This window comes from Coloeus monedula (genome assembly GCF_965178545.1).
Source record: "Coloeus monedula genome assembly, chromosome: W".
In the NCBI taxonomy this organism is placed as follows: domain Eukaryota; kingdom Metazoa; phylum Chordata; class Aves; order Passeriformes; family Corvidae; genus Coloeus; species Coloeus monedula.
In genome coordinates, this window is record NC_138821.1 from 755,442 (window position 1) to 783,340 (window position 27,899).

General features: G+C 50.0%; 1 protein-coding gene across 11 annotated transcripts in view; it reads left to right on the forward strand.

Annotated features, from left to right (window-relative positions):
* The window catches only part of LOC309584643 (transcription factor 4-like), a 155,031-nt gene that overhangs the window by 107,457 nt on the left and 19,675 nt on the right, over positions 1–27,899 (forward strand). For 9 of the 11 annotated variants that reach the window (XM_082300790.1, XM_082300786.1, XM_082300785.1 and 6 more), the window contains 6 exons: positions 12,379–12,484; positions 19,356–19,489; positions 21,673–21,805; positions 22,315–22,382; positions 23,100–23,178; positions 24,474–24,550. In XM_082300790.1, the coding sequence (XP_082156916.1) occupies positions 12,379–12,484; positions 19,356–19,489; positions 21,673–21,805; positions 22,315–22,382; positions 23,100–23,178; positions 24,474–24,550 (597 nt within the window). The remainder of the gene's footprint in view (positions 1–12,378; positions 12,485–19,355; positions 19,490–21,672; positions 21,806–22,314; positions 22,383–23,099; positions 23,179–24,473; positions 24,551–27,899) is intronic. The other 2 variants (XM_082300794.1, XM_082300793.1) reach the window with 1 other exon arrangement.

A 27,899-nucleotide genomic window follows, 5' to 3' on the forward strand; every position in this document is an offset into this window, starting at 1 on the left:
CATATAGGAGCATATAGCTCTATAAATATCTATTTATATAGTTAATATTGCTATATTCATATAGGAGCATATAGCTCTAGAAATATCTATTTATATAGTTAATATTGCTATATTCATATAGGAGCATATAGCTCTATAAATATCTATTTATATAGTTAATATTGCTATATTCATATATGAGTATATAGCTCTATAAATATCTATTTATATAGTTAATATTGCTATATTCATATAGGAGCATATAGCTCTATAAATATCTATTTATATAGTTAATATTGCTATATTCATATATGAGTATATAGCTCTATAAATATCTATTTATATAGTTAATATTGCTATATTCATATAGGAGTATATAGCTCTAGAAATGTGTATTTATATAGTTAATATTGCTATATTCATATAGGAGCATATAGCTCTAAATATCTATTTATATAGTTAATATTGCTATATTCATATAGGAGCATATAGCTCTAGAAATATCTATTTATATAGTTAATATTGCTATATTCATATATGAGTATATAGCTCTATAAATATGTATTTATATAGTTAATATTGCTATATTCATATAGGAGCATATAGCTCTAAATATATATTTATATAGTTAATATTGTTATATTCATATGAGTATATAGCTCTATAAATGAATTTATATATCTAGTATATTTAATATCTGTTTAACATGGCTGTATTTATATCTGAGTATATAGCTCTAGAAATATATTTTTATATATTAATATAGCTGTATTCATATATAAGTAACTGGCTCTAGAAATGTATTTTTTATATATTTAATATAGCTATATTAATATATAAGTAACTAGCTCTAGAAATATATTTGGATCTATTTAATATCTATTTAATATGGCTATGTTCATATATTAGTAACTAGCTCTAGAAATACATTTTTATATATGTTTAATATCTATTTAATATAGCTGTATTCATATATGAGTATATAGCTCTAGAAATATATTGATGTATATTTAATGTATATTTAATATCTCTTTAATACAGCTATATTCATATATGAGTATATAGCTCTGTAAATATATTTATTTATATTTAATAGCTATTTAATATAGCTGTATTCATATATCAGTAACTAGCTCTATAAATATTTATATCTATTTAATATCTATATTCATATATCAGTAACTAGCTCTATAAATATATTTATATCTATTTAATATCTATATTCATATATGAGTATATAGCTCTATAAATATATTTATTTAATATCTCTACATTCACATATCAATAACTAGCTCTATAAATACATTTATTTAATATGGCTTTATTCATATATCAGTAACTAGCTCTATAAATAATCTATATAATATCTCTATATTCATATATCAGTAACTAGCTCTATAAATATATTTATATCTATTTAGTATCTCTACATTCTATATCAATAACTAGCTCTATAAATATATTTATTTAATATGGCTTTATTCATATATCAGTAACTAGCTCTATAAATAATCTATATAATATCTCTATATTCATATATCAGTAACTAGCTCTATAAATACATTTATTTAATATCTCTATATTCGTATATCAATAACTAGCCCTATACATATATTGATATCTATTTGATATCTCTACATTCTATATCAATAACTAGCCCTATACATATATTGATATCTATTTGATATCTCTACATTCTATATCAATAACTAGCTCTATAAATATATTGATATCTATTTGATATCTCTACATTCTATATCAATAACTAGCCCTATAAATATATTGATATCTATTTAATATCTCTACATTCCTATATCAATAACTAGCCCTATAAATATATTGATATCTATTTGATATCTCTACATTCTATATCAATAACTAGCCCTATAAATATATTGATATCTAATCTCTACATTCTATATCAATAACTAGCTCTATAAATATATTGATACCTATTTGATATCTCTGCATTCTATATCAATAACTAGCCCTATACATATATTGATATCTATTTGATATCTCTACATTCTATATCAATAACTAGCTCTATAAATATATTGATATCTATTTAATATCTCTACATTCTATATCAATAACTAGCTCTATAAATATATTGATATCTATTTGATATCTCTACATTCTATATCAATAACTAGCCCTATACATATATTGATATCTATTTAATATCTCTACATAGCTATAGGATCTATTATATAGTGGATGTGGATCCATTGATTGTGGGATCCCCAGCATATCTCAGCTATAGGATCTATTTTATATTGAATATATTGGTGTGGATCCCATTGATTGTGGGATCCCCAGCATATCTCAGCTATAGGATCTATTTTATATTGAATATATTGGATGTGGATCCATTGATTGTGGGATCCCCGGTATATCTCAGCTATAGGATCTATTTTATATTGAATATATTGATGTGGATCCATTGATTCTGGGATCCCCAGCATATCTCATCTATAGGATCTATTTTATAGTAGGTACATTTTATATATATCACATTTATTCTGTCTATGATCCCTATTATAGATCGGCTATAGAATATATTTTATATTCGATATATTTTTATATGTATGACATTTATTCAGTGATCATCCCTATTATATATAATCGATAGAATATATCTTAGATATATTTTATATGTATCACATTTATTCTATGGTCTCTCAGATATAATCTCTATGATATATTCTATAGATTAGATATTAGATATATTTTATATGTATGACATTTATTCTGGGATCCCTGTTATATAGAATCTATAGAATATATTTTATATTAGAGATATTTTATACCTATCACATTTATTCTGTCTATGATCCCTGTTATATCATCTATAGAAGATATTCTATATATTCTATATTAGATGTATTTGATGTGTATGACATTTCTTCTACCTATGATCCCTATTATAGATCATCTATACGATCCACTCTATATACATTTCTCCTACCTGTGATTCCTATTATAGATCATCTATATGATATATTCTGTATATTATATATTAGATCTATTTGATGTGTATCACATTTCTTCTGTGATCTCCATTCTATATCATCTATATGATATATCCTATATATTAGATATCAGATCTGTTTGATGTGTATCACATTCATTCTGTGATCTCTATTGGATAGCAGCTATATGATATATCCTATATATTAGATATCAGATCTATTTGATGTGTATCACATTCATTCTGTGATCTCCATTCTATAGCATCTATATGATATATCCTATATATTAGATATCAGATCTGTGTGCTGTGTCTCACATTTCTTCTGTGGTCCCTCTCACATATCATCTAGATGATATATCCTATATCCTATATATCCCATCCGTTTGATGCGTACCACTTCTCCCTACCTGGTATCTATCCCGTCTATTCCATGGATCCCATATGTCATATGGATCATACACAGCCCAGATCCGTCCAGGTCGTCATGGATGTGTTTGATCCCGATTATTCCTACATCCATTATTATTATTATTGTTATTATTATTGTTATTATTATTATTATTTCTCGGTGCTGGCCGATGGAAGCGGGTTCTCCCTCGGCCTGCTCCCCGTCCCAGCTGCAGCCACGGCAGCGGGGCGCTCACGGTTCATGCCCGGCGGGGCACAGCCGGGATTTATTCCCAGCTGGAATTTCCCCGGAGCGGGCCGGGGCCGGAGCTGTGCCGGAGAGGGGGAACGGCGGCGTTTCTTCGGGATGAGGGGAGGTTGTGGTGGGAACGGAGGAAAAGACAGAAAAGAGAGAAATCTGGGAGAGCGGCGGGGAAAGGCTGGAGCCGGGAGGGATCCGGTGAAAGGGAGAGTCTGGAATGCAGAGAAATTCCCAAAAATGGGGAAAGGCTGGAGCTGGGAATGATCCGGTGAAAGGGAGAGTCGGGAATGCAGAGAAATTCCCAAAATGGGGAAAGGCTGGAGCTGGGAATGATCCGGTGAAAGGGAGAGTCTGGAATGCAGAGAAATTCCCAAAATGGGGAAAGGCTGGAGCTGGGAATGATCCGGTGAAAGGGAGAGTCTGGAATGCAGAGAAATTCCCAAAATGGGGAAAGGCTGGAGCTGGGAATGATCCGGTGAAAGTCGGGAATGCAGAGAAATTCCCGAAATGGGGAAAGGCTGGAGCTGGGAATGATCCGGTGAAAGTCGGGAATGCAGAGAAATTCCCGAAATGGGGAAAGGCTGGAGCTGGGAATGATGCGGTGAAAGTCGGGAATGCAGAGAAATTCCCGAAATGGGGAAAGGCTGGAGCTGGGAATGATGCGGTGAAAGTCGGGAATGCAGAGAAATTCCCGAAATGGGGAAAGGCTGGAGCTGGGAATGATCTGGTGAAAGTCGGGAATGCAGAGAAATTCCCGAAATGGGGAAAGGGAGAAAATGGAGGGGAGTGGAGGAAATGGAGGGAATCGAGGAAAAGAGAGGAAGTCGAGAAAAATAGAGAATATCGAGAAAGAGATGGGAAATCGAGAAAAAGAGAGAAAATGGAGAAAAATGGAGAATATAGAGAAAAAGAGAGGGAATAGAGAAAAATAGAGAATATCGAGAAATAGATGGGAAATAGAGAAAAAGAGAGAAAATGGAGAAATGGAGGAAAATAGAGGAAATAGAGAAAAATAGAGAAAATGTCGAAATAGATGGGAAATAGAGAAAAAGAGAGAAAATGGAGAAAAATAGACAATATAGAGAAAAATAGAGGAAATAGAGAAACATATGGGAAATAGAGAAAAATAGAGAAAATGTAGAAATGGAGAAAAATAGAGGAAATAGAGAAAAATAGAGGAAATAGAGAAAAACAGAGTAAATAGGGGAAAATAGAGAATATAGAGAAAAATAGAGAAAAATAGAGGAAATAGAGAAATATATGGGAGATAGTGAAAATAGAGAAAAATAGAGAAAATAGAGGAATGGAAGAAAATAGAGGAAATAGAGAAAAATAGAGAATATAGAGAAGAGTAGAGAAAATGTAGAAATATATGGGAAATAGAGAAAAATAGAGAAAATGGAGAAATGGAGAAAAATAGAGGAAATAGAGAAAAATAGAGAATATAGAGAAAAATAGAGGAAATAGAGAAATATAGAGAATTTAGAGAAAAATAGAGGAAATAGAGAAATATATGGGAAATAGTGAAAATAGAGAAAAATAGAGAAAATAGAGGAATGGAAGAAAATAGAGGAAATAGAGAAAATAGAGGAAATAGGGAAGAATATGGGAAATAGAGAAAAATAGAGAAAGTAGAGAAAAATAGAGAAAATGTCGAAATGGAGAAAAATCAAGGAAATAGAGAAAAATAGAGAATATAGAGAAAAATAGAAGAAATAGAGAAAAATATGGGAAATAGAGAAAAATAGAGAATATAGAGAAAAGGATAGAAAATAGAGAAAAATATCTAAAGGGAGAAAAATCTGGGAAATGGAGAAAAATAGAGAAAATAGAGAAAATGTAGAAATGGAGAAAAATAAAGGAAATAGAGAAAAATAGAGAAAATAGAGAAAAAGATAGAAAATATAGAGAAATATCTAAATAGAGAAAAATATGGGAAATGGGGAAAAATAGAGAAAATAGAGATAGAAAATAGAGAAAAATATAGAAAATATAGGAAATAGAAAATAGGGAAAAAGACAGTAGAGAAAAATAGAGAAAATAGAGAAAAATACCTAAATAGAGAAAAATAAAGAAAAGATGGAAAAATAGAAAAATATCAAAATAGAGGAAATAGAGAAAAATAGAGAAAAAATATCGAAATATAAAAAATAGAGAAAAAGGTGGAAAACAGGGAAAAATCTCTTGAAATCTAAAATAGATACAAATGTAGAAAAGAGAGGGAAATGTGGAAAATATGGGCAATGTAGGAAAATGTGGGAAATACAGGAAAATATGGAAAAATGTGGGAATTGTAGGAAAATATGGGAAATACAGGAAAAGATGGGAATTATAGGAAAATAAGGGAAATATGGGAAATATGGGAATTAGAGAAAAATATGGGAAATACAGGAAAAGATGGAAAAATATGGGAATTGTAGGAAAATATGGGAAATATGGGAAATATGGAAAAATATGGGAAATAGGGGAAAAATATGGGAATTATAGGAAAATAAGGGAAATATGGGAAATATGGGAATTAGAGAAAAATATGGGAAATACAGGAAAATATGGAAAAATATGGGAAATATAGGAAAATATGGGAAATAGGGGAAAAATATGGGAATTATAGGAAAATAAGGGAAATATGGGAAATATGGAAAAATATGGGAAATAGGGGAAAATATGGGAATTATAGGAAAATATGGGAAATACAGGAAAATATGGAAAAATATGGGAATTATAGGAAAATAAGGGAAATATGGGAATTAGAGAAAAATATGGGAAATACGGGAAAATATGGGAATTATAGGAAAATATGGGAAATATGGAAAAATATGGGAATTATGGGAAAATAAGGGAAATATGGAAAAATATGGGAATTAGAGAAAAATATGGGAAATAGGGGAAAACATGGGAATTATGGGAAAATATGGGAAATGTGGAAAAATATGGGAATTAGAGAAAAAGATGGGAAATATGGAAAAATATGGGAAATAGGGGAAAATATGGGATTTATAGGAAAATATGGGAAATATGGAAAAATATGGGAATTATGGGAAAATATGGGAAATATGGAAAAATATGGGAATTAGAGAAAAATATGGGAAATATGGAAAAATATGGGAATTAGAGAAAAATATGGGAAATACGGGAAAATATGGGAATTATAGGAAAATAAGGGAAATATGGGAAATACGGAAAAATATGGGAATTAGAGAAAAAGATGGGAAATATGGAAAATAAGGGAAATATGGGAAATACGGAAAAATATGGGAATTAGAGAAAAAGATGAGGAAATAGAGAAAAATGTCTAAAAATAGAAAATCGGGCTGAAAGCGCTCGGGATTCCCAGAAATCCCCAGGAATGGCAGCAGCCAAAACCTCTCCCAAAGTTTTCCCGACGTTTCCGGCGCCTGCGGCCCAAATCCTTCGGGATGAAGGAGGAGAACGGGAATTGGGGGTGTAAAATTCCCGGGATTTTCGAGCCCGGAGATGAACTCGGGAATTCTCGGGATGAGAGGAACCGGGAGCTGGGTGGAGCCTTCGGAGCTGCTCGAGGGAGCTGGGAATTCCCTGGAATTCTGGGAATCCCAGGAAATGCCTCCGTGCAGCCCTGGGTTGCTGGGATTGCTCATCTTCCAATCTCTGGGATCCTTGGCAAACGCCCGGAAGCCGCTCTGGAAACAACAGGGAAAGTTCTTGGGGAAGAGCGCCGCCGTTCCTTTCTATCCCGGCTTTTTTCCCGGCTTTTTTGGGAATGGAAAAACTCCTGGAAAAGGGGAATTCCCGCCCTCATCCCGGTATTAATGAATGAGGATTCTCAGATCCTCCCACGGCCCCCCTGATTCCGTTCCCTAAAATCTTTTCGGGAATAATGGGAATCAAAAGGGAATAAAAAGCCCCAGAGCGGGGCTGGAAAATCGGGAGAGATCCCTGGATTTCCCGGGAATGCTGACGGAGAGGCAGCTCCGCCAGCAATGGATTGGTAATTAACGATGAGAATTAATCCTTCTTTGAATACTCCCACCGGAAATTTGGGATGAAAGGCTGGAATGTTCGGGATCTCGAGCCGGCTTCGCAAATCCACGGGGAATAAAACCGATCCTAAAATAACCTGGAAGGTTTGAAAATGTGGAGAATTATCCCGGCTTTCCCTTTGCTTTTGATGACTTCTTTAATTAATAGAGCACCTTGACTTGGTTCGTTCCTTCGGAATGGAATTTTGGGTCCATGAATTCCTGACTTTCTTCATTTTGGAGAGGAAAATCCGGCTTTTCCTGGTTTTCTTCGGATTGGGCTTCTTGGAATCCAACCATTCCCAGTCCGGAATCCCTGGATTTGGGTTGGTTTTCATCCCTTCATCCGCCCCTTCTCACATGGCCCAGGTTAAGCCGGACTCAAAGCCGGGCCTAAGCCCCAGCTCAGCCTCCTCCTGCCTTCCCGCTATTCCCGACCTCTCCGTGGCTTTGATTCCCAGCTCCTCTCAGCGCTTCCCGCCTGAATCCGGGGACAATTCCCGGCTTTCGGCTCGGAGGGGAGCGGCCGCCTCCCAGGAGGGCTGATTAGGCCGGGATCATTGGGAATGCGAGCGGGAGGAAGGCGCCGGATCCGTTCAATCAGGGCTAATTCCTCTCCTCGAGCTCGGAACCGGAGGGATTTTGCCGCTGGATTTATTCACGGATTCCGCCGGAAAAGGCAAAACGTTCGCTTGCCTCGGAGTTTCGCCGAAGCTGCCGGAGCCTCGCTTCCCGGACGGGACGGAATTCCCGCTCCGGGATGGCTCCGAGCTGCTGCCTTGGCAGCAGGACCCGCCTCTTCCCCAAATTGCCGCTCCGGGAATGTTCCGTGCGCTCCGGGATCTTCCGGAGCCTGCATTCCGTGGGATCCCGGAGCGCTTCCGGGCATGGGGCGGCCGAGGGAAAGGGATCCCCCATTCCCAGAGGGATCGGAACGCTCCGGATGCGGCTCCGGTGCTCAGCCTCGGGGATCCCGAAGGGATTTTCCAAGCTCAGAGGTGCCGGGATTCTCCCGGCCTGGGCTGCCGGCTGTGCCGGTGATCCCGGGCCTCGCCTTTCCCTTGGTTTTTCCCTGGAATGCGCCAGGAATCCTCGAGGGATTTCTCCCGTTCCCATCTTCCTGTTTTCCTTCCGCTTTTCCTTCTCCTTCGCGGGCTGGGGATGTTGGGTGAATTCCCGCTTTGCCGGGATCCACCTGCTTCGCTCTCGGAATGCTTTGGGAACGCTCCGGGATGGATGGAAAGGGAGGAGCTGAGAGACCCCTTCTATCCCAAAACCTTCCGAAAAACTGGGATAGAAAAGCGAGCGCGGAATCTGGGATGTTCCTGCTGCCCGGGCGTGACATCATCCGGAATGGGCTTCTTTTCCCTCTCGGATTTCCTTGACCCCTTTCTAACTCGGGGCCTTCCCGCGTTCAGCCTTTCCCATCTGGAAACCATTTGCGCCGCACAGGACGAGGGAATGAAACTCGGGAAGCTGCGAGCGCAGGGAGAGCTCGGATCCGGGAGGGAGAGCTCGGATCCGGGAGGGAGAGCTCGGATCCGGGAGGGAGAGCTCGGATCCCAGAGGGAGAGCTCGGATCCGGGAGGGAGAGCTCGGATCCAGGAGGGAGAGCTCGGATCCGGGAGGGAGAGCTCGGATCCCAGAGGGAGAGCTCGGATCCGGGAGGGAGAGCTCGGATCCAGGAGGGAGAGCTCGGATCCAGGAGGGAGAGCTCGGATCCAGGAGGGAGAGCTCGGATCCGGGAGGGAGAGCTCGGATCTGGGAGGGAGAGCTCGGATCCGGGAGGGAGAGCTCAGATCCCAGAGGGAGAGCTCGGATCCGGGAGGGAGAGCTCAGATCCCAGAGGGAGAGCTCGGATCCGGGAGGGAGAGCTCGGATCCGGGAGGGAGAGCTCGGATCTGGGAGAGAGCTCGGATCTGGGAGGGAGAGCTCGGATCCGGGAGGGAGAGCTCAGATCCCAGAGGGAGAGCTCGGATCCGGGAGGGAGAGCTCGGATCCCGGAGGGAGAGCTCGGATCCCAGAGGGAGCTCGGATCCGGGAGGGAGAGCTCGGATCTGGGAGGGAGAGCTCGGATCCGGGAGGGAGAGCTCGGATCCGGGAGGGAGAGCTCAGATCCCAGAGGGAGAGCTCGGATCCCGGGATTTGGGTGGCAAGGGATTTCTGGGATCAGGCAACAGAATTCCCGTGTCCAAGGCAGGCTGGAATAAACCGGGATAGGCCCGTGGCAGGGCATGGAATGGGATGATCCCTAAAATCCTTCCCAGCATCCCGCTCAACCCACAATTAACCGTGGCAAACTCCAGCTTGTTTCTCCCGGAGCAGGGAGAGCGCGGCAGGCCCGGAATGCTCTCCCGCTCCGGGCTTTTTCCGTGCTCAGCTGCTCCCAATTTCCGGACGAGGCCTCGGCCCCGTTATCCCGGGAGAAAGATCTGGAAGAGCCGACATCTGCTTCGCATTGCGGGAAGGCGGCGTTTCCTTCCGGCCCTTTCCCGGGAATGCTCTTCCCGGCGGCAACATGTGGCCGGAATTAGGGAGCTGCTGGTGGAGAGGGGAAAGCTGGAGCAGGTCCTGGGGAATGGCTCTCGAAACCTGGGGGGGTTTCCAGGAAAACTGGGAAAAGCGGTGCTAAAAGGGAGGGAATTTGTCCCTAAAACTGAGGGAATTTGTCCCTAAAACCTGAGGGAATTTTTGCCCGAAACGTGAGGGATTTTTTCCCTAAAACTGAGGAAAAAATTTCACTAAAATGGAGGGAATTTTTCAGGAAAACCTGAGGGAATTTTCCCTTAAAATCCGAGGGAATTTTCCCCTAAAATCCAAGGAAATTTCTCCCTAAACCTGAGGGAATTTTCCCCTAAAAATCCAAGGAAATTTCTCCCTAAACCTGAGGGAATTTTCCCTAAAAATCCAAGGAAATTTCTCCCTATACCTGAGGGAATTTTCCCTAAAATCCAAGGGAATTTCTCCCTAAAACCTGAGGGAATTTTCCCCTAAAAATCCAAGGAAATTTCTCCCTATACCTGAGGGAATTTCCCCTAAAATCCAAGGGAACTTTCCCTAAAAATCCAAGGAAATTTCTCCCTAAACCTGAGGGAATTTCCCTTAAAATCCAAGGGAATTCTCCCTAAACCTGAGGGAATTTTCCCCTAAAAATCCAAGGAAATTTCTCCCTATACCTGAGGGAATTTCCCCTAAAATCCAAGGGAATTTTCCCTAAAAATCCAAGGAAATTTCTCCCTATACCTGAGGGAATTTTCCCCTAAAATCCAAGGGAATTTTCCCTAAAAATCCAAGGGAATTTCTCCCTAAACCTGAGGGAATTTTCCCCTAAAAATCCAAGGGAATTTCTCCCTAAAACCTGAGGGAATTTCCCCTAAAATCCAAGGGAATTCCTCCGTAAACCTGAGGGAATTTCCCTTAAAATCCAAGGGAATTCCTCCCTAAACCTGAGTGAATTTTCCCTAAAATCCAAGGGAATTTCTCCCTAAACCTGAGGGAATTTCCCCTAAAATCCAAGGGAACTTTCCCTAAAAATCCAAGGAAATTTCTCCCTATACCTGAGGGAATTTCCCTTAAAATCCAAGTGGATTTTCCCCTAACATCCACGGAATTTCTCCCTAAAATCCGAGGGAATTCTCCCTGAACCTGCATGCTCCGTCTCCAGAGCGGCCCCGGCGGGCCTTGCAAAGGAAGGACAACCCGGAACATTCCCCTTTTTTTCCATTCATCCCAAGTTTTGCTCTTCCTTGGGCCACTCTCACCCGGATCCCGGCGTCGCCTTCGCAGCCTCCCTCTCACCGTTCCCTCTCCTCTTGTTTTCCCGGGATTTCCTGCCACTCGCTCCCGCTTTTTCCCCACCTTCGGCCCTGCCGACATTCCCGGGGGATCTTCCCAACCCTTTGGGAAGAGCCGGGCGTTTTTCCAGCCGCTCTTCCCGGCCCGCTGGCGTTTCCCTTCTCCCAGCGGGCGCCGTGCCAAGTGCTGCCATCCTCCGCCTGCTTCAAAATGGAGGCGGCGAGGAATCCATTTTCAACCCGGAGATGTCGGGATTTGGCATTCGGGATTCGGCTTTCCCGGCCTGTTGGAGATCGTGGAATCCATCCCGCCGGAAACACGGAATTCCCTTGACCCGCCTGCTGTGGTTTGGGGCGATTCGGGCTCGCGATTCCCTCCCGAACGGGAGGAGCCGGGCGAGTTTTCCCGAGGGAAAAGCGGGAACGAGCGAGAGGTTCGGCACGGAGAGTGGAATAATCCCGAGGGAAGGAGCTGGGTGCTCTCCCCCTGCTGGATTTTAGGATTTTAGGGAATTTCAGAGGCCCGCTTGCAATCGACAGCGTCGCTCCAAACTTCGGAGGGGTTGGGGCAATTTTGGTTGGGGTTGGAGGGGGTTTTTTTTAGGGGGGAAAAATCCCAACTTTTGGAGCTCCTTGCAGTCCTGCGGAGCGGGTGAACTCGGCAGGCTCCCATCCCAAAAAAAAAGCCCGCATTGTTCCCAGTTCCTGTTGATTCCCGGCTCCGTGGGGCGGCAGGAAGAACATCTGCACATCTGCGGGATAATTGGATTCCCAGAAATCCAGACTTCGGCCAAACGGCCCTGGCTCAGGCTGGAAAATGTCAGCCCGGAGCCGCTCTGGGAGCCGGGAATTGATTCCCGGCCGTGCGGCGCCGGAAGGTTTTGCATTCCCAGAGAATCGCGGGATGCTGGGAGGGGATTTGGGGGCAATTCCCAGGGTTTTGGGGTCGCAGTTGCCTAAAGGAGGTTTTTTTCCCCGCAGGTTTATGCTCCGTCGGCGAGCACCGCCGACTACAACCGGGATTCTCCCGGTTTTCCATCCTCCAAACCAGCAGCCAGCACTTTTCCCAGCTCCTTCTTCATGCAAGGTAAGAGGCACAATTCCATTCCCATCCCTTTTCCCAGATTTTCCTCCTCCGGAGGAGCTTTTTTGAGCTCGTTCCCCTAAAAAAAACCACCGTGGATTTGTGCGTCCCCCACGGAGCTGCAGCTCGGAGCTGCCGGGGTTTCGCTGCTCCACGAGCGGGGAATTGGGGATGGATTCCTGGAGAACATTCCCGGAGTTGGGAAAAGCCCGGAGAATCCGGCTGCTCCTGTGGTGCCCTTCCCCGGGAAGGATGGGGATTGTGGAATAGGGAGGGCGGAGCAGCTCTCCGAGGTCACCTTCTCCAAGTGTGCCCCATCCAGGGCTTTTTGGGGAATTGCAGGGAATGATTCCAAGGCTTTCCCGGGTGGGAATTCTTCCTTTTTTTTTGTTTTAATCTCGGTCATGAAACTTCCTGGAATTCCAAGGATTCCTGGTGCCATTCCCAGCACCGTTCCTGGTGCCGTTCCTGGTGCCGTTCCCGGTGCCGTTCCTGGTGCCATTCCCAGCTCCATTCCCAGCCCCATTCCCAGCCCCATTCCCAGCTCCATTCCCAGCCCCATTCCCAGCCCCATTCCCAGCCCCATTCCCGGCTCCATTCTCCATTCCCAGCCCCATTCCCAGCTCCATTCCCCATTCCTGGCTCCATTCTCCATTCCCAGCTCCATTCCCCATTCCCAGCTCCATTCCCAGCCCCATTCCCAGCTCCATTCTCCATTCCCAGCTCCATTCCCCATTCCCAGCTCCATTCCCAGCCCCATTCCCAGCTCCATTCCCAGCTCCATTCCCAGCCCCATTCCCAGCTCCATTCCCCATTCCTGGCTCCATTCTCCATTCCCAGCTCCATTCCCCATTCCCAGCTCCATTCCCAGCCCCATTCCCAGCTCCATTCTCCATTCCCAGCTCCATTCCCCATTCCCAGCTCCATTCCCAGCTCCATTCCCGGCTCCATTCCCAGCTCCATTCCCCATTCCCAGCCCCATTCCCAGCTCCATTCTCCATTCCCAGCCCCATTCCCAGCCCCATTCCCAGCCCCATTCCCAGCTCCATTCTCCATTCCCAGCCCCATTCCCAGCCCCATTCCCAGCCCCATTCCCAGCTCCATTCCCCATTCCCAGCTCCATTCCCGGCTCCATTCCCAGCTCCATTCCCCATTCCCAGCTCCATTCCCAGCCCCATTCCCCATTCCCAGCTCCATTCCCAGCCCCATTCCCAGCTCCATTCCCCATTCCCAGCTCCATTCTCCATTCCCAGCTCCATTCCCCATTCCCACCTCCATTCCCCATTCCCAGCTCCATTCCCAGCTCCATTCCCCATTCCCAGCTCCATTCCCCATTCCCAGCCCCATTCCCAGCTCCATTCCTCATTCCCAGTTCCATTCCCAGCTCCATTCCCAGCCCCATTCCCAGCTCCATTCCCAGCTCCATTCCTCATTCCCAGCTCCATTCCCAGCTCCATTCCCCATTCCCAGCTCCATTCCCCATTCCCAGCCCCATTCCCAGCTCCATTCCTCATTCCCAGTTCCATTCCCAGCTCCATTCCCAGCTCCATTCCTCATTCCCAGCTCCATTCCCCATTCCCATTCCCCATTCCCAGCTCCATTCCCCATTCCCATTCCCCATTCCCAGCTCCATTCCCCATTCCCAGCCCCATTCCCGGCTCCATTCTCCATTCCCAGCCCCATTCCCCATTCCCAGCCCCATTCCCAGCTCCATTCCCAGCTCCATTCCTCATTCCCAGCTTCATTCCCAGCTCCATTCCCAGCTCCATTCTCCATTCCCAGCCCCATTCCCAGCTCCATTCTCCATTCCCAGCTCCATTCCCAGCTCCATTCCCAGCTCCATTCCTCATTCCCAGCTCCATTCCCAGCTCCATTCCCCATTCCCAGCTCCATTCCCCATTCCCAGCCCCATTCCCGGCTCCATTCTCCATTCCCAGCCCCATTCCCCATTCCCAGCCCCATTCCCAGCTCCATTCCCAGCTCCATTCCTCATTCCCAGCTCCATTCCCAGCCCCATTCCCAGCTCCATTCCCCATTCCCAGCTCCATTCCCAGCTCCATTCCCGGCTCCATTCCCAGCTCCATTCCCCATTCCCAGCTCCATTCCCCATTCCCAGCCCCATTCCCAGCTCCATTCTCCATTCCCAGGCCCATTCCCAGCCCCATTCCCAGCCCCATTCCCAGCTCCATTCCCCATTCCCAGCTCCATTCCCAGCCCCATTCCCCATTCCCAGCTCCATTCCCAGCTCCATTCCTCATTCCCAGCTCCATTCCTCATTCCCAGCTCCATTCCCAGCTCCATTCCCGGCTCCATTCTCCATTCCCAGCTCCATTCCCAGCCCCATTCCTCATTCCCAGCCCCATTCCCAGCCTCATTCCCAGCTCCATTCCCAGCCCCATTCCCCATTCCCAGCCCCATTCCCAGCCCCATTCCCAGCTCCATTCCCAGCCCCATTCCCAGCTCCATTCCCCATTCCCAGCTCCATTCCCATCTCCATTCCCAGCTCCATTCCCCATTCCCAGCTCCATTCCCAGCTCCATTCTCCATTCCCAGCTCCATTCCCCATTCCCAGCCCCATTCCCGGCTCCATTCTCCATTCCCAGCCCCATTCCCCATTCCCAGCCCCATTCCCAGCTCCATTCCCAGCTCCATTCCTCATTCCCAGCCCCATTCCCAGCTCCATTCCCAGCTCCATTCCTCATTCCCAGCTCCATTCCCCATTCCCAGCCCCATTCTCCATTCCCAGCTCCCAGCTCCATTCCCAGCTCCATTCCCAGCCCCATTCCCAGCCCCATTCCCAGCTCCATTCCTGGCTCCATTCCCCATTCCCAGCTCCATTCCCAGCTCCATTCCCAGCTCCATTCCCCATTCCCCATTCCCAGCTCCATTCCCAGCCCCATTCCCCATTCCCAGCTCCATTCCCAGCTCCATTCCCAGCTCCATTCCCCATTCCCCATTCCCAGCTCCATTCCCAGCTCCATTCCCCATTCCCAGCTCCATTCCTCATTCCCAGCTCCATTCTCCATTCCCAGCCCCATTCTCAGCTCCATTCCCAGCTCCATTCCCCATTCCCAGCTCCATTCCCCATTCCCAGCTCCATTCCTCATTCCCAGCCCCATTCCCAGCCCCATTCCCAGCTCCATTCCCAGCCCCATTCCCCATTCCCAGCTCCATTCCCAGCTCCATTCCCAGCCCCATTCCCCATTCCCAGCTCCATTCTCCATTCCCAGCTCCATTCCCCATTCCCAGCTCCATTCCCCATTCCCAGCTCCATTCCCAGCCCCATTCCCGGCTCCATTTCCCATTCCCAGCTCCATTCCCAGCCCCATTCCCAGCTCCATTCCCCATTCCCAGCTCCATTCCCAGCTCCATTCCCCATTCCCAGCCCCATTCCCCATTCCCAGCCCCATTCCCCATTCCCAGCTCCATTTCCCATTCCCAGCTCCATTCCCAGCCCCATTCCCAGCTCCATTCCCAGCTCCATTCCTCATTCCCAGCTTCATTCCCAGCTCCATTCCCAGCTCCATTCTCCATTCCCAGCCCCATTCCCAGCTCCATTCTCCATTCCCAGCTCCATTCCCAGCTCCATTCCCAGCTCCATTCCTCATTCCCAGCTCCATTCCCAGCTCCATTCCCCATTCCCAGCTCCATTCCCCATTCCCAGCCCCATTCCCGGCTCCATTCTCCATTCCCAGCCCCATTCCCCATTCCCAGCCCCATTCCCAGCTCCATTCCCAGCTCCATTCCTCATTCCCAGCTCCATTCCCAGCCCCATTCCCAGCTCCATTCCCCATTCCCAGCTCCATTCCCAGCTCCATTCCCGGCTCCATTCCCAGCTCCATTCCCCATTCCCAGCTCCATTCCCCATTCCCAGCCCCATTCCCAGCTCCATTCTCCATTCCCAGCCCCATTCCCAGCCCCATTCCCAGCCCCATTCCCAGCTCCATTCCCCATTCCCAGCTCCATTCCCAGCCCCATTCCCCATTCCCAGCTCCATTCCCAGCTCCATTCCTCATTCCCAGCTCCATTCCTCATTCCCAGCTCCATTCCCAGCTCCATTCCCGGCTCCATTCTCCATTCCCAGCTCCATTCCCAGCCCCATTCCTCATTCCCAGCCCCATTCCCAGCCTCATTCCCAGCTCCATTCCCAGCCCCATTCCCCATTCCCAGCCCCATTCCCAGCCCCATTCCCAGCTCCATTCCCAGCCCCATTCCCAGCTCCATTCCCCATTCCCAGCTCCATTCCCATCTCCATTCCCAGCTCCATTCCCCATTCCCAGCTCCATTCCCCATTCCCAGCTCCATTCCCAGCTCCATTCTCCATTCCCAGCTCCATTCCCCATTCCCAGCCCCATTCCCGGCTCCATTCTCCATTCCCAGCCCCATTCCCCATTCCCAGCCCCATTCCCAGCTCCATTCCCAGCTCCATTCCTCATTCCCAGCCCCATTCCCAGCCCCATTCCCAGCTCCATTCCCCATTCCCAGCTCCATTCCCATCTCCATTCCCAGCTCCATTCCCCATTCCCAGCTCCATTCCCCATTCCCAGCTCCATTCCCAGCTCCATTCTCCATTCCCAGCTCCATTCCCCATTCCCAGCCCCATTCCCGGCTCCATTCTCCATTCCCAGCCCCATTCCCCATTCCCAGCCCCATTCCCAGCTCCATTCCCAGCTCCATTCCTCATTCCCAGCCCCATTCCCAGCTCCATTCCCAGCTCCATTCCTCATTCCCAGCTCCATTCCCCATTCCCAGCTCCATTCCCAGCTCCATTCCCCATTCCCAGCCCCATTCCCCATTCCCAGCTCCATTCCCAGCTCCATTCCCGGCTCCATTCTCCATTCCCAGCTCCATTCTCCATTCCCAGCTCCATTCCTCATTCCCGGCTCCATTCCCCATTCCCAGCTCCATTCCCAGCTCCATTCCTGGCTCCATTCCCCATTCCCCATTCCCAGCCCCATCCCCACCTCCATTCTCCATTCCCAGCTCCATTCCCAGCTCCATTCCCGGCTCCATTCCCAGCTCCATTCCCCATTCCCAGCTCCATTCCCAGCTCCATTCCCCATTCCCAGCCCCATTCCCCATTCCCAGCTCCATTCCCAGCTCCATTCCCAGCCCCATTCCCAGCCCCATTTCCCATTCCCAGCTCCATTCCCGGCTCCATTCCCCATTCCCAGCTCCATTCCCAGCTCCATTCCCAGCCCCATTCCCAGCTCCATTCCCCATTCCCAGCTCCATTCCCAGCTCCATTCCCAGCTCCATTCCCAGCTCCATTCCCCATTCCCGGCTCCATTCTCCATTCCCAGCTCCATTCCTCATTCCCAGCTCCATTCCCCATTCCCAGCTCCATTCCCAGCTCCATTCCCAGCTCCATTCCCGGCTCCATTCTCCATTCCCAGCTCCATTCTCCATTCCCAGCTCCATTCCTCATTCCCGGCTCCATTCCCCATTCCCAGCTCCATTCCCAGCTCCATTCCTGGCTCCATTCCCCATTCCCAGCTCCATTCCCCATTCCCCATTCCCAGCCCCATCCCCACCTCCATTCTCCATTCCCAGCTCCCAGCTCCATTCCCAGCTCCATTCCCAGCCCCATTCCCAGCCCCATTCCCCATTCCCAGCTCCATTCCCCATTCCCCATTCCCAGCTCCATTCCTGGCTCCATTCCCCATTCCCAGCTCCATTCCCAGCTCCATTCCCAGCTCCATTCCCCATTCCCCATTCCCAGCTCCATTCCCAGCCCCATTCCCCATTCCCAGCTCCATTCCCAGCTCCATTCCCGGCTCCATTCCCCATTCCCAGCTCCATTCCTCATTCCCAGCTCCATTCTCCATTCCCAGCCCCATTCCCAGCTCCATTCCCAGCTCCATTCCCCATTCCCAGCTCCATTCCCCATTCCCAGCTCCATTCCTCATTCCCAGCTCCATTCCCAGCCCCATTCCCAGCCCCATTCCCAGCTCCATTCCCAGCCCCATTCCCCATTCCCAGCTCCATTCTCCATTCCCAGCCCCATTCCCAGCTCCATTCCCCATTCCCAGCTCCATTCCCAGCCCCATTCCCGGCTCCATTTCCCATTCCCAGCTCCATTCCCAGCCCCATTCCCAGCTCCATTCCCAGCTCCATTCCCCATTCCCAGCCCCATTCCCAGCTCCATTCTCCATTCCCAGCCCCATTCCCAGCTCCATTCCCAGCCCCATTCCCAGCTCCATTCTCCATTCCCAGCTCCATTCCCCATTCCCAGCTCCATTCCCAGTTCCATTCCCAGCCCCATTCCCCATTCCCAGCCCCATTCCCCATTCCCAGCTCCATTCCCAGCCCCATTCCCAGCTCCATTCCCCATTCCCAGCTCCATTCCCAGCTCCATTCCCCATTCCCCATTCCCAGCTCCATTTCCCATTCCCAGCTCCATTCCCAGCCCCATTCCCACCTCCATTCCCCATTCCCAGCTCCATTCCCCATTCCCAGCTCCATTCCTGGCTCCATTCCCCATTCCCAGCTCCATTCCCACCTCCATTCCCCATTCCCAGATCCATTCCCAGCTCCATTCCCAGCTCCATTCCTCATTCCCAGCTCTATTCCCCATTCCCAGCTCCATTCCCAGCTCCATTCCCCATCCCCACCTCCATTCCCCATTCCCAGCTCCATTCCCAGCTCCATTCCTGGCTCCGTTCCCCATTCCCAGCCCCATTCCCACCTCCATTCCCCATTCCCATTCCCCATCCCCATTCCCCATTCCCCATTCCCACCTCCATTCCCCATTCCCAGTTCCATTCCCCATCCCCACCCCCATTCCCCATCCCCACCCCCATTCCCCATCCCCGCCTCCATTCCCCATTCCCGGCTCCGTTCCCGGTGCCATTCCCACCTTTCCCTCTTGCAGATGGCCACCACGGCAGCGATCCCTGGAGCTCGTCGAGCGGGATGAACCAGGCCGGCTACGGGGGAATGTTGGGCGGCTCCTCCCACCTGGGCCAGGCCGGCAGCTACTGCAGCCTGCACCCGCACGAGCGCCTGGTACGGAGCCGCATTCCCGGGAAACCCGCGATTCCCACCCCAAACTCTGCCATTCCCAGTTTGCATTCCCATCCCAAACTCTGCCATTCCCAGTTTGCATTCCCATCCCAAACTGTGCCATTCCCAGTTTGCATTCCCATCCCAAACTCTGCCATTCCCAGTTTGCATTCCCACCCCAAACTGTGCCATTCCCAGTTTGCATTCCCACCCCAAACTCTGCCATTCCCAGTTTGCATTCCCATCCCAAACTCTGCCATTCCCAGTTTGCATTCCCACCCCAAACTCTGCCATTCCCAGTTTTCATTCCCACTCCAAACTCTGCCATTCCCAGTTTGCATTCCCATCCCAAACTCTGCCATTCCCAGTTTGCATTCCCACCCCAAACTCTGCCATTCCCAGTTTGCATTCCCATCCCAAACTGTGCCATTCCCACTTTGCATTCCCATCCCAAACTCTGCCATTCCCAGTTTGCATTCCCACCCCAAACTCTGCCATTCCCAGTTTGCATTCCGACCCCAAACTCTGCCATTCCCAGTTTGCATTCCCATCCCAAACTCTGCCATTCCCAGTTTGCATTCCCATCCCAAACTCTGCCATTCCCAGTTTGCATTCCCACCCCAAACTCTGCCATTCCCAGTTTGCATTCCCATCCCAAACTGTGCCATTCCCAGTTTGCTTTCCCATCCCAAACTCTGCCATTCCCAGTTTGCATTCCCATCCCAAACTGTGCCATTCCCAGTTTGCATTCCCACCCCAAACTGTGCCATTCCCAGTTTGCATTCCCACCCCAAACTCTGCCATTCCCAGTTTACATTCCCATCCCAAACTGTGCCATTCCCAGTTTGCATTCCCATCCCAAACTCTGCCATTCCCAGTTTACATTCCCATCCCAAACTGTGCCATTCCCAGTTTGCATTCCCATCCCAAACTCTGCCATTCCCAGTTTGCATTCCCACCCCAAACTCTGCCATTCCCAGTTTGCATTCCCACCCCAAACTGTGCCATTCCCAGTTTACATTCCCATCCCAAACTGTGCCATTCCCAGTTTGCATTCCCACCCCAAACTCTGCCATTCCCAGTTTGCATTCCCATCCCAAACTGTGCCATTCCCAGTTTGCATTCCCACCCCAAACTGTGCCATTCCCAGTTTGCATTCCCATCCCAAACTCTGCCATTCCCAGTTTGCATTCCCATCCCAAACTGTGCCATTCCCAGTTTGCATTCCCATCCCAAACTCTGCCATTCCCAGTTTGCATTCCCATCCCAAACTGTGCCATTCCCAGTTTGCATTCCCACCCCAAACTCTGCCATTCCCAGTTTGCATTCCCATCCCAAACTCTGCCATTCCCAGTTTGCATTCCCATCCCAAACTGTGCCATTCCCAGTTTGCATTCCCACCCCAAACTCTGCCATTCCCAGTTTGCATTCCCACCCCAAACTCTGCCATTCCCAGTTTGCATTCCCATCCCAAACTCTGCCATTCCCAGTTTGCATTCCCACCCCAAACTCTGCCATTCCCAGTTTGCATTCCCACCCCAAACTGTGCCATTCCCAGTTTGCATTCCCACCCCAAACTCTGCCATTCCCAGTTTGCATTCCCTCCCCAAACTGTGCCATTCCCAGTTTGCATTCCCATCCCAAACTGTGCCATTCCCAGTTTGCATTCCCACCCCAAACTGTGCCATTCCCAGTTTGCATTCCCATCCCAAACTGTGCCATTCCCAGTTTGCATTCCCACCCCAAACCGTGCCATTCCCAGTTTGCATTCCCATCCCAAACTCTGCCATTCCCAGTTTGCATTCCCACCCCAAACTGTGCCATTCCCACTCTGCATTCCCATCCCAAACTCTGCCATTCCCAGTTTGCATTCCCATCCCGAACTCTGCCATTCCCAGTTTGCATTCCCATCCCAAACTGTGCCATTCCCAGTTTGCATTCCCACCCCAAACTCTGCCATTCCCAGTTTGCATTCCCATCCCAAACTCTGCCATTCCCAGTTTGCATTCCCATCCCAAACTCTGCCATTCCCACTTCCCCTCTGCATTCCCACCCCGGAGTGTGCCAGGACAGCTTGGAATCACCCAGGCAGCGGAATGCGATCCCTGAAATCCCTCCCGGCGAGCGCGGCGGTGCCTTTCCCTCCTCTCCGCGCGCCGCCATTCCCGCTTTTCCCGCTTTTCCAGAGCTACCCATCCCACTCCTCGGCCGACATCAACTCCAGCCTCCCGCCGATGTCCACGTTCCACCGCAGCGGCACGAACCACTACAGCGCCTCGTCGTGCACGCCGCCCGCCAACGGCACCGACTCCATCCTGGGTGAGCATTCCCGGCCCTCCGGAAAACCGGGATCGGCCCCAAAGCGCCTCCGAGCCCGGCATATTCTGGGAATGTTTCCATCTGGGAATGGAGGGATTCGATTCCAGCTCGTGGCTCTCCCAGCTCTGCTGGCAGAAAAGGGTTGGAAAGGGATGAGCCCGTTCCTAATTCCCATTCCTGCTCGGCTTTTCCAAGTGGGAATATCAGGGATATCCCTTCATTCCCTGAGGGAAGCTCTGTGTCATTCCCCATGCTCTTCCTCCAGGGAATTCCCCAATTTCCTTCCCTGCTTTCCCCCATCCCTGGAAGTGTCCAAAGCCGCCTTGGACCGGCGGAAAAATGAGACGATCCCGACATTCCCAAAGCTCTCGGTGCTCGGCCGAAGCTGCGGGAAGCACAAAACCCCGGATCCAAAGAAAGGATCCGAGGGCGGCTTTTCCCTGCGGAATAACCCAGGAGGAGCTGGAGAATTCCGCGGGAATTCTGAGCGGGAATTCTGTGTTTCGCAGCCAACAGAGGAAGCGGAGCCGCAGGCAGCTCGCAGACCGGCGACGCGCTGGGAAAAGCCCTCGCCTCTGTAAGGAAACCCTTTGGAATTCCCGTTTGCACCCTTCGGAATCGGAGTTGGAGTCCCCTGGGGGCGGCTGGAGTTGGCCAAGACGAGCAGCGGATCCAAGGGAATAGGGACGATCCGGGCCAAGGGGGTTGGGACAGCCTAGCAATGGGAAGAGGGAAGGCTCGGCCCCCGTTCCCACGGGAGAGGGAGGCCGGCCCGCAGCCACAGGATTCCTTCGGAATTTCCTGGCAGCTCCCCGTGGTTAAAGGCAGCCGTTCCCGCCTCGGGCCGGGATAACGGGAGCCGGAGTAGCCCCAGGCCAGCCGGGATCTTCCCGGCCCGCTCCCCTTATCCCGGCCGGCAGCGCTGCCCTTGGAGCCGGGAGCATTCGGGTATTTTCTGGGCACAGTGGGTTCCTCTGAGTTCTCATGACGCCGGTTCATGCGAGGAAGTCGAGCCACTACGAACGTGTCCCGGGCGATCCCTGGGATCATGCCAATCCCGGGAATCCCTTCCCAAGGGAAGGCGTGCAGCTTCCTGCATCTCCTTAACGAGACCCATCTCGGCACGAAGCCTTTCGGAGCTCGGAATTCCGGGGGCTCCGTCGGAACCGGGAGGCTTTTCGCGCCTGGCCTGCTCTCGTTTGAAATGTCGGGAATGCATAAGAATTCCAAGGTCTTTTTTTTTTTGGCATCGGGATGTGTCGGCTTTAGATTAATTGTGATTCATCTTTTGAAGATCTATTCTCCAGATCACACCAACAACAGCTTTTCATCAAATCCTTCAACTCCTGTCGGTTCTCCCCCTTCTCTCTCAGGTATTGTTCCATTCTCTTTTACTGAAGTTTTTCCTAAGTGCTTGCTGGTGGTGTGGTGTTTTTTTTTTTTGGGAAGAGATGCCGGGATGAGGTCCCACGTGGCAGCCGCGCATCCCGAATCCCCTCAGCGGAGAGAACTTCCCGAAAGTTCCCGTGCTCGATCCGTCCTTCCCTCATGCCGGGGAGTCGGGATTGCCCGCGGCTCCACGGTTCCGAGCTGAATGCAGGGAATTTGGAGAGCGGCGAGGATTTTTATAGGATCAGGGTGGCCCAGGAATCCTGCATTGACCTTTAAAGGTCCCTTCCAAGCCCAAACACTCCAGGATTGCAGGATTTGGGGGATTTTTCTTGCCAGCATTTGTAGGTTTTCCCCAAACCCGCTCGACTCGGGATCGTCCCAAGGGAACAAATCCCGAGGGAACAAGCCAGGCCCTTGGGATATTCCCTGCAGTTAGAATTCCCGATTTTGAATCCGTGAGGGTTCAGCTGCTCCTTCCAGGCAGCTCATCCCACCCCTCTGGAAAATCCCTCTCCTCGAGGCCAAGCGTGGATCCCACCATTGCAGAATCCCGCTGTTTGAACTCCCCGGGCAGGGAAAGCTGGGATCCATCCCGGGAATCCCGGCAGGATCCCATGGGGACGAGCCCCTCCGGGAATGGCGCAGGACGATCCGGGAGAATCCCGCATCCGCCTCCATCCCGCAGAGCCGGCAGGTGGCACAGGGAGCTCCCAGAGCAGCTTCCCGCCCGGATTTTCCCTGATTATCCCAAACTTCAGGCCGCCCAGCCCCTCCTTGCTTTTCCTTGAGGCACGGGGAGCAATTCCCTGAGAATTCGGGGATGAGGGCAGAAGGCAGCGCCGGCAGCCCGGCAAAGGAGCGGATCTCGGCAAGAGCTGGAAGTGTCAAGCGCTGACCTTTAAAGGTCCCTTCCAAGCCCAAACATTCCAGGATTCCCAGGATTTCGGGATTTTCGCCTTTATTGCCAAGATGAGCAGGTTTTCCCCCAAAGCCGCCTCGTGCCTCCCGCTCATCCCAAACGCCCAGAGCGGGGATCAGAACGAGGCGGAGACGAAAGGATCGGCCGCGAGCTCCGGCCTAGCCTGGCTCCTTCCGTGTGGGAATGCCCGGAAGATCCCAAACAACGGCCTAGATATCCATGGAAGCATTGGGAAAAGCCCGGCTTAGCGCAGCCCCGCTTAGCCCGACCCTTGGGTGGCCTGCGGAAGTCGGCGAAAGCCGGAGGAGGGGTTTTGCTGGGCCGAGTTCTAACGGTAATTCCGGTTTTACTTGTTAGCAGGAACAGCTGTTTGGTCTAGGAATGGAGGTCAAGCGTCATCATCTCCCAATTATGAAGGTCCCTTACACTCCTTGGTATGTCTTCATTAGCGCCGCGCTCGGCCGGCGGCTGTCATTAACGAAGCGCTCTTAACGACCCCCTCGGTTGCTCGGCCCTCGCCGGTGCCGCCTCGGAGCTCGCGGGCGAGGGAGCGCGGGGAGCAGGAGGGACGGGAAGGGGACGCTGTGGTGGATGCAGGACGGAGCGGGCTGAGGGAGGCCAGGGATCCTCCCGGAGCTGGGAGTGATCCCGGAGTGAGGGGAGTGGTGGTCAGGGATCCTCATGGAGCTGGGAGTGATCCTGGAGTGAGGGGAGTGGTGATCAGGGATCCTCATGGAGCTGGGAGTGATCCTGGAGTGAGGGGAGTGGTGATCAGGGATCCTCATGGAGCTGGGAGTGATCCCGGAGTGAGGGGAGTGATGGTCAGGGATCCTCATGGAGCTGGGAGTGATCCCGGAGTGAGGGGAGTGGTGGTCAGGGATCCTCATGGAGCTGGGAGTGATCCTGGAGTGAGGGGTTGAGGATCAGGGATCCTCATGGAATGAGGGTCAGGGATCCTGGTGGAGCTGGGAGTGATCCCAGAGTGAGGGGAGTGAAGGTCAGGGATCCCATGGAATGAAGGTCAGGGATCCCATGGAATGAGGGGATGAAGGTCAGGGATCCCATGGAATGAAGGTCAGGGATCCCATGGAATGAAGGTCAGGGATCCCATGGAATGAGGAGATGAAGGTCAGGGATCCCATGGAATGAAGGTCAGGGATCCCATGGAATGAGGAGATGAAGGTCAGGGATCTCATGGAATGAAGGTCAGGGATCCCATGGAATGAAGGTCAGGGATCCCATGGAATGAGGGGATGAAGGTCAGGGATCCCATGGAATGAAGGTCAGGGATCCCATGGAATGAGGAGATGAAGGTCAGGGATCCCATGGAATGAGGAGATGAAGGTCAGGGATCCCATGGAATGAAGGTCAGGGATCCCATGGAATGAAGGTCAGGGATCTCATGGAATGAGGAGATGAAGGTCAGGGATCTCATGGAATGAGGAGATGAAGGTCAGGGATCCCATGGAATGAAGGTCAGGGATCCCATGGAATGAAGGTCAGGGATCCCATGGAATGAAGGTCAGGGATCGCATGGAATGAGGAGATGAAGGTCAGGGATCTCATGGAATGAAGGTCAGGGATCCCATGGAATGAGGGTCAGGGATCCCATGGAATGAGGAGATGAAGGTCAGGGATCCCATGGAATGAAGGTCAGGGATCCCATGGAATGAAGGTCAGGGATCCCATGGAATGAGGAGATGAAGGTCAGGGATCCCATTGAATGAGGGTCAGGGATCCCATGGAATGAGGAGATGAAGGTCAGGGATCTCATGGAATGAAGGTCAGGGATCCCATGGAATGAAGGTCAGGGATCCCATGGAATGAAGGTCAGGGAACTCATGGAATGAGGGTCAGGGATCCCATGGAATGAGGAGATGAAGGTCAGGGATCTCATGGAATGAAGGTCAGGGATCCCATGGAATGAGGAGATGAAGGTCAGGGATCCCATGGAATGAAGGTCAGGGATCCCATGGAATGAGGCGATGAAGGTCAGGGATCCCATGGAATGAAGGTCAGGGATCCCATGGAATGAGGGTCAGGGATCCCATGGAATGAAGGTCAGGGATCCCATGGAATGAGGAGATGAAGGTCAGGGATCCCATGGAATGAGGGTCAGGGATCCCATGGAATGAGGGTCAGGGATCCCATGGAATGAAGGTCAGGGATCCCATGGAATGAAGGTCAGGGATCCCATGGAATGAGGAGATGAAGGTCAGGGATCCCATGGAATGAAGGTCAGGGATCCCATGGAATGCGGGTCAGGGATCCCATGGAATGAAGGTCAGGGATCCCATGGAATGAAGGTCAGGGATCCCATGGAATGAGGAGATGAAGGTCAGGGATCGCATGGAATGAAGGTCAGGGATCCCATGGAATGAAGGTCAGGGATCCCATGGAATGAAGGTCAGGGATCCCATGGAATGAGGAGATGAAGGTCAGGGATCCCATGGAATGAAGGTCAGGGATCTCATGGAATGAGGCGATGAAGGTCAGGGATCTCATGGAATGAAGGTCAGGGATCCCATGGAATGAAGGTCAGGGATCTCATGGAATGAAGGTCAGGGATCCCATGGAATGAAGGTCAGGGTTCCCATGGAATGAGGAGATGAAGGTCAGGGATCTCATGGAATGAAGGTCAGGGATCTCATGGAATGAGGAGATGAAGGTCAGGGATCCCATGGAATGAAGGTCAGGGATCCCATGGAATGAAGGTCAGGGATCCCATGGAATGAAGGTCAGGGATCTCATGGAATGAGGAGATGAAGGTCAGGGATCCCATGGAATGAAGGTCAGGGATCCCATGGAATGAAGGTCAGGGATCTCATGGAATGAGGAGATGAAGGTCAGGGATCCCATGGAATGAGGGTCAGGGATCCCATGGAATGAAGGTCAGGGATCCCATGGAATGAAGGTCAGGGATCCCATGGAATGAGGAGATGAAGGTCAGGGATCCCATGGAATGAGGAGATGAAGGTCAGGGATCCCATGGAATGAGGGGATGAAGGTCAGGGATCCCATGGAATGAAGGTCAGGGATCCCATGGAATGAGGGGATGAAGGTCAGGGATCCCATGGAATGAAGGTCAGGGATCCCATGGAATGAGGGTCAGGGATCCCATGGAATGAGGAGATGAAGGTCAGGGATCCCATTGAATGAGGGTCAGGGATCCCATGGAATGAGGGTCAGGGATCCCATGGAATGAAGGTCAGGGATCCCATGGAATGAGGAGATGAAGGTCAGGGATCTCATGGAATGAAGGTCAGGGATCCCATGGAATGAGGAGATGAAGGTCAGGGATCCCATGGAATGAAGGTCAGGGATCTCATGGAATGAAGGTCAGGGATCCCATGGAATGAGGAGATGAAGGTCAGGGATCCCATGGAATGAAGGTCAGGGATCTCATGGAATGAAGGTCAGGGATCCTCATGGAATGAGGAGATGAAGGTCAGGGATCCCATGGAATGAGGGTCAGGGATCTCATGGAATGAAGGTCAGGGATCTCATGGAATGAAGGTCAGGGATCCCATGGAATGAGGAGATGAAGGTCAGGGATCCCATGGAATGAAGGTCAGGGATCTCATGGAATGAAGGTCAGGGATCCTCATGGAATGAGGAGATGAAGGTCAGGGATCCCATGGAATGAGGGTCAGGGATCTCATGGAATGAAGGTCAGGGATCCCATGGAATGAAGGTCAGGGATCTCCTGGTGGAGCAGGAAGCCCATGGCTCCTCTCCCATGGAATGCTGGAGGTGATGTCCTCTCCGCCGGGAATTCCGGTG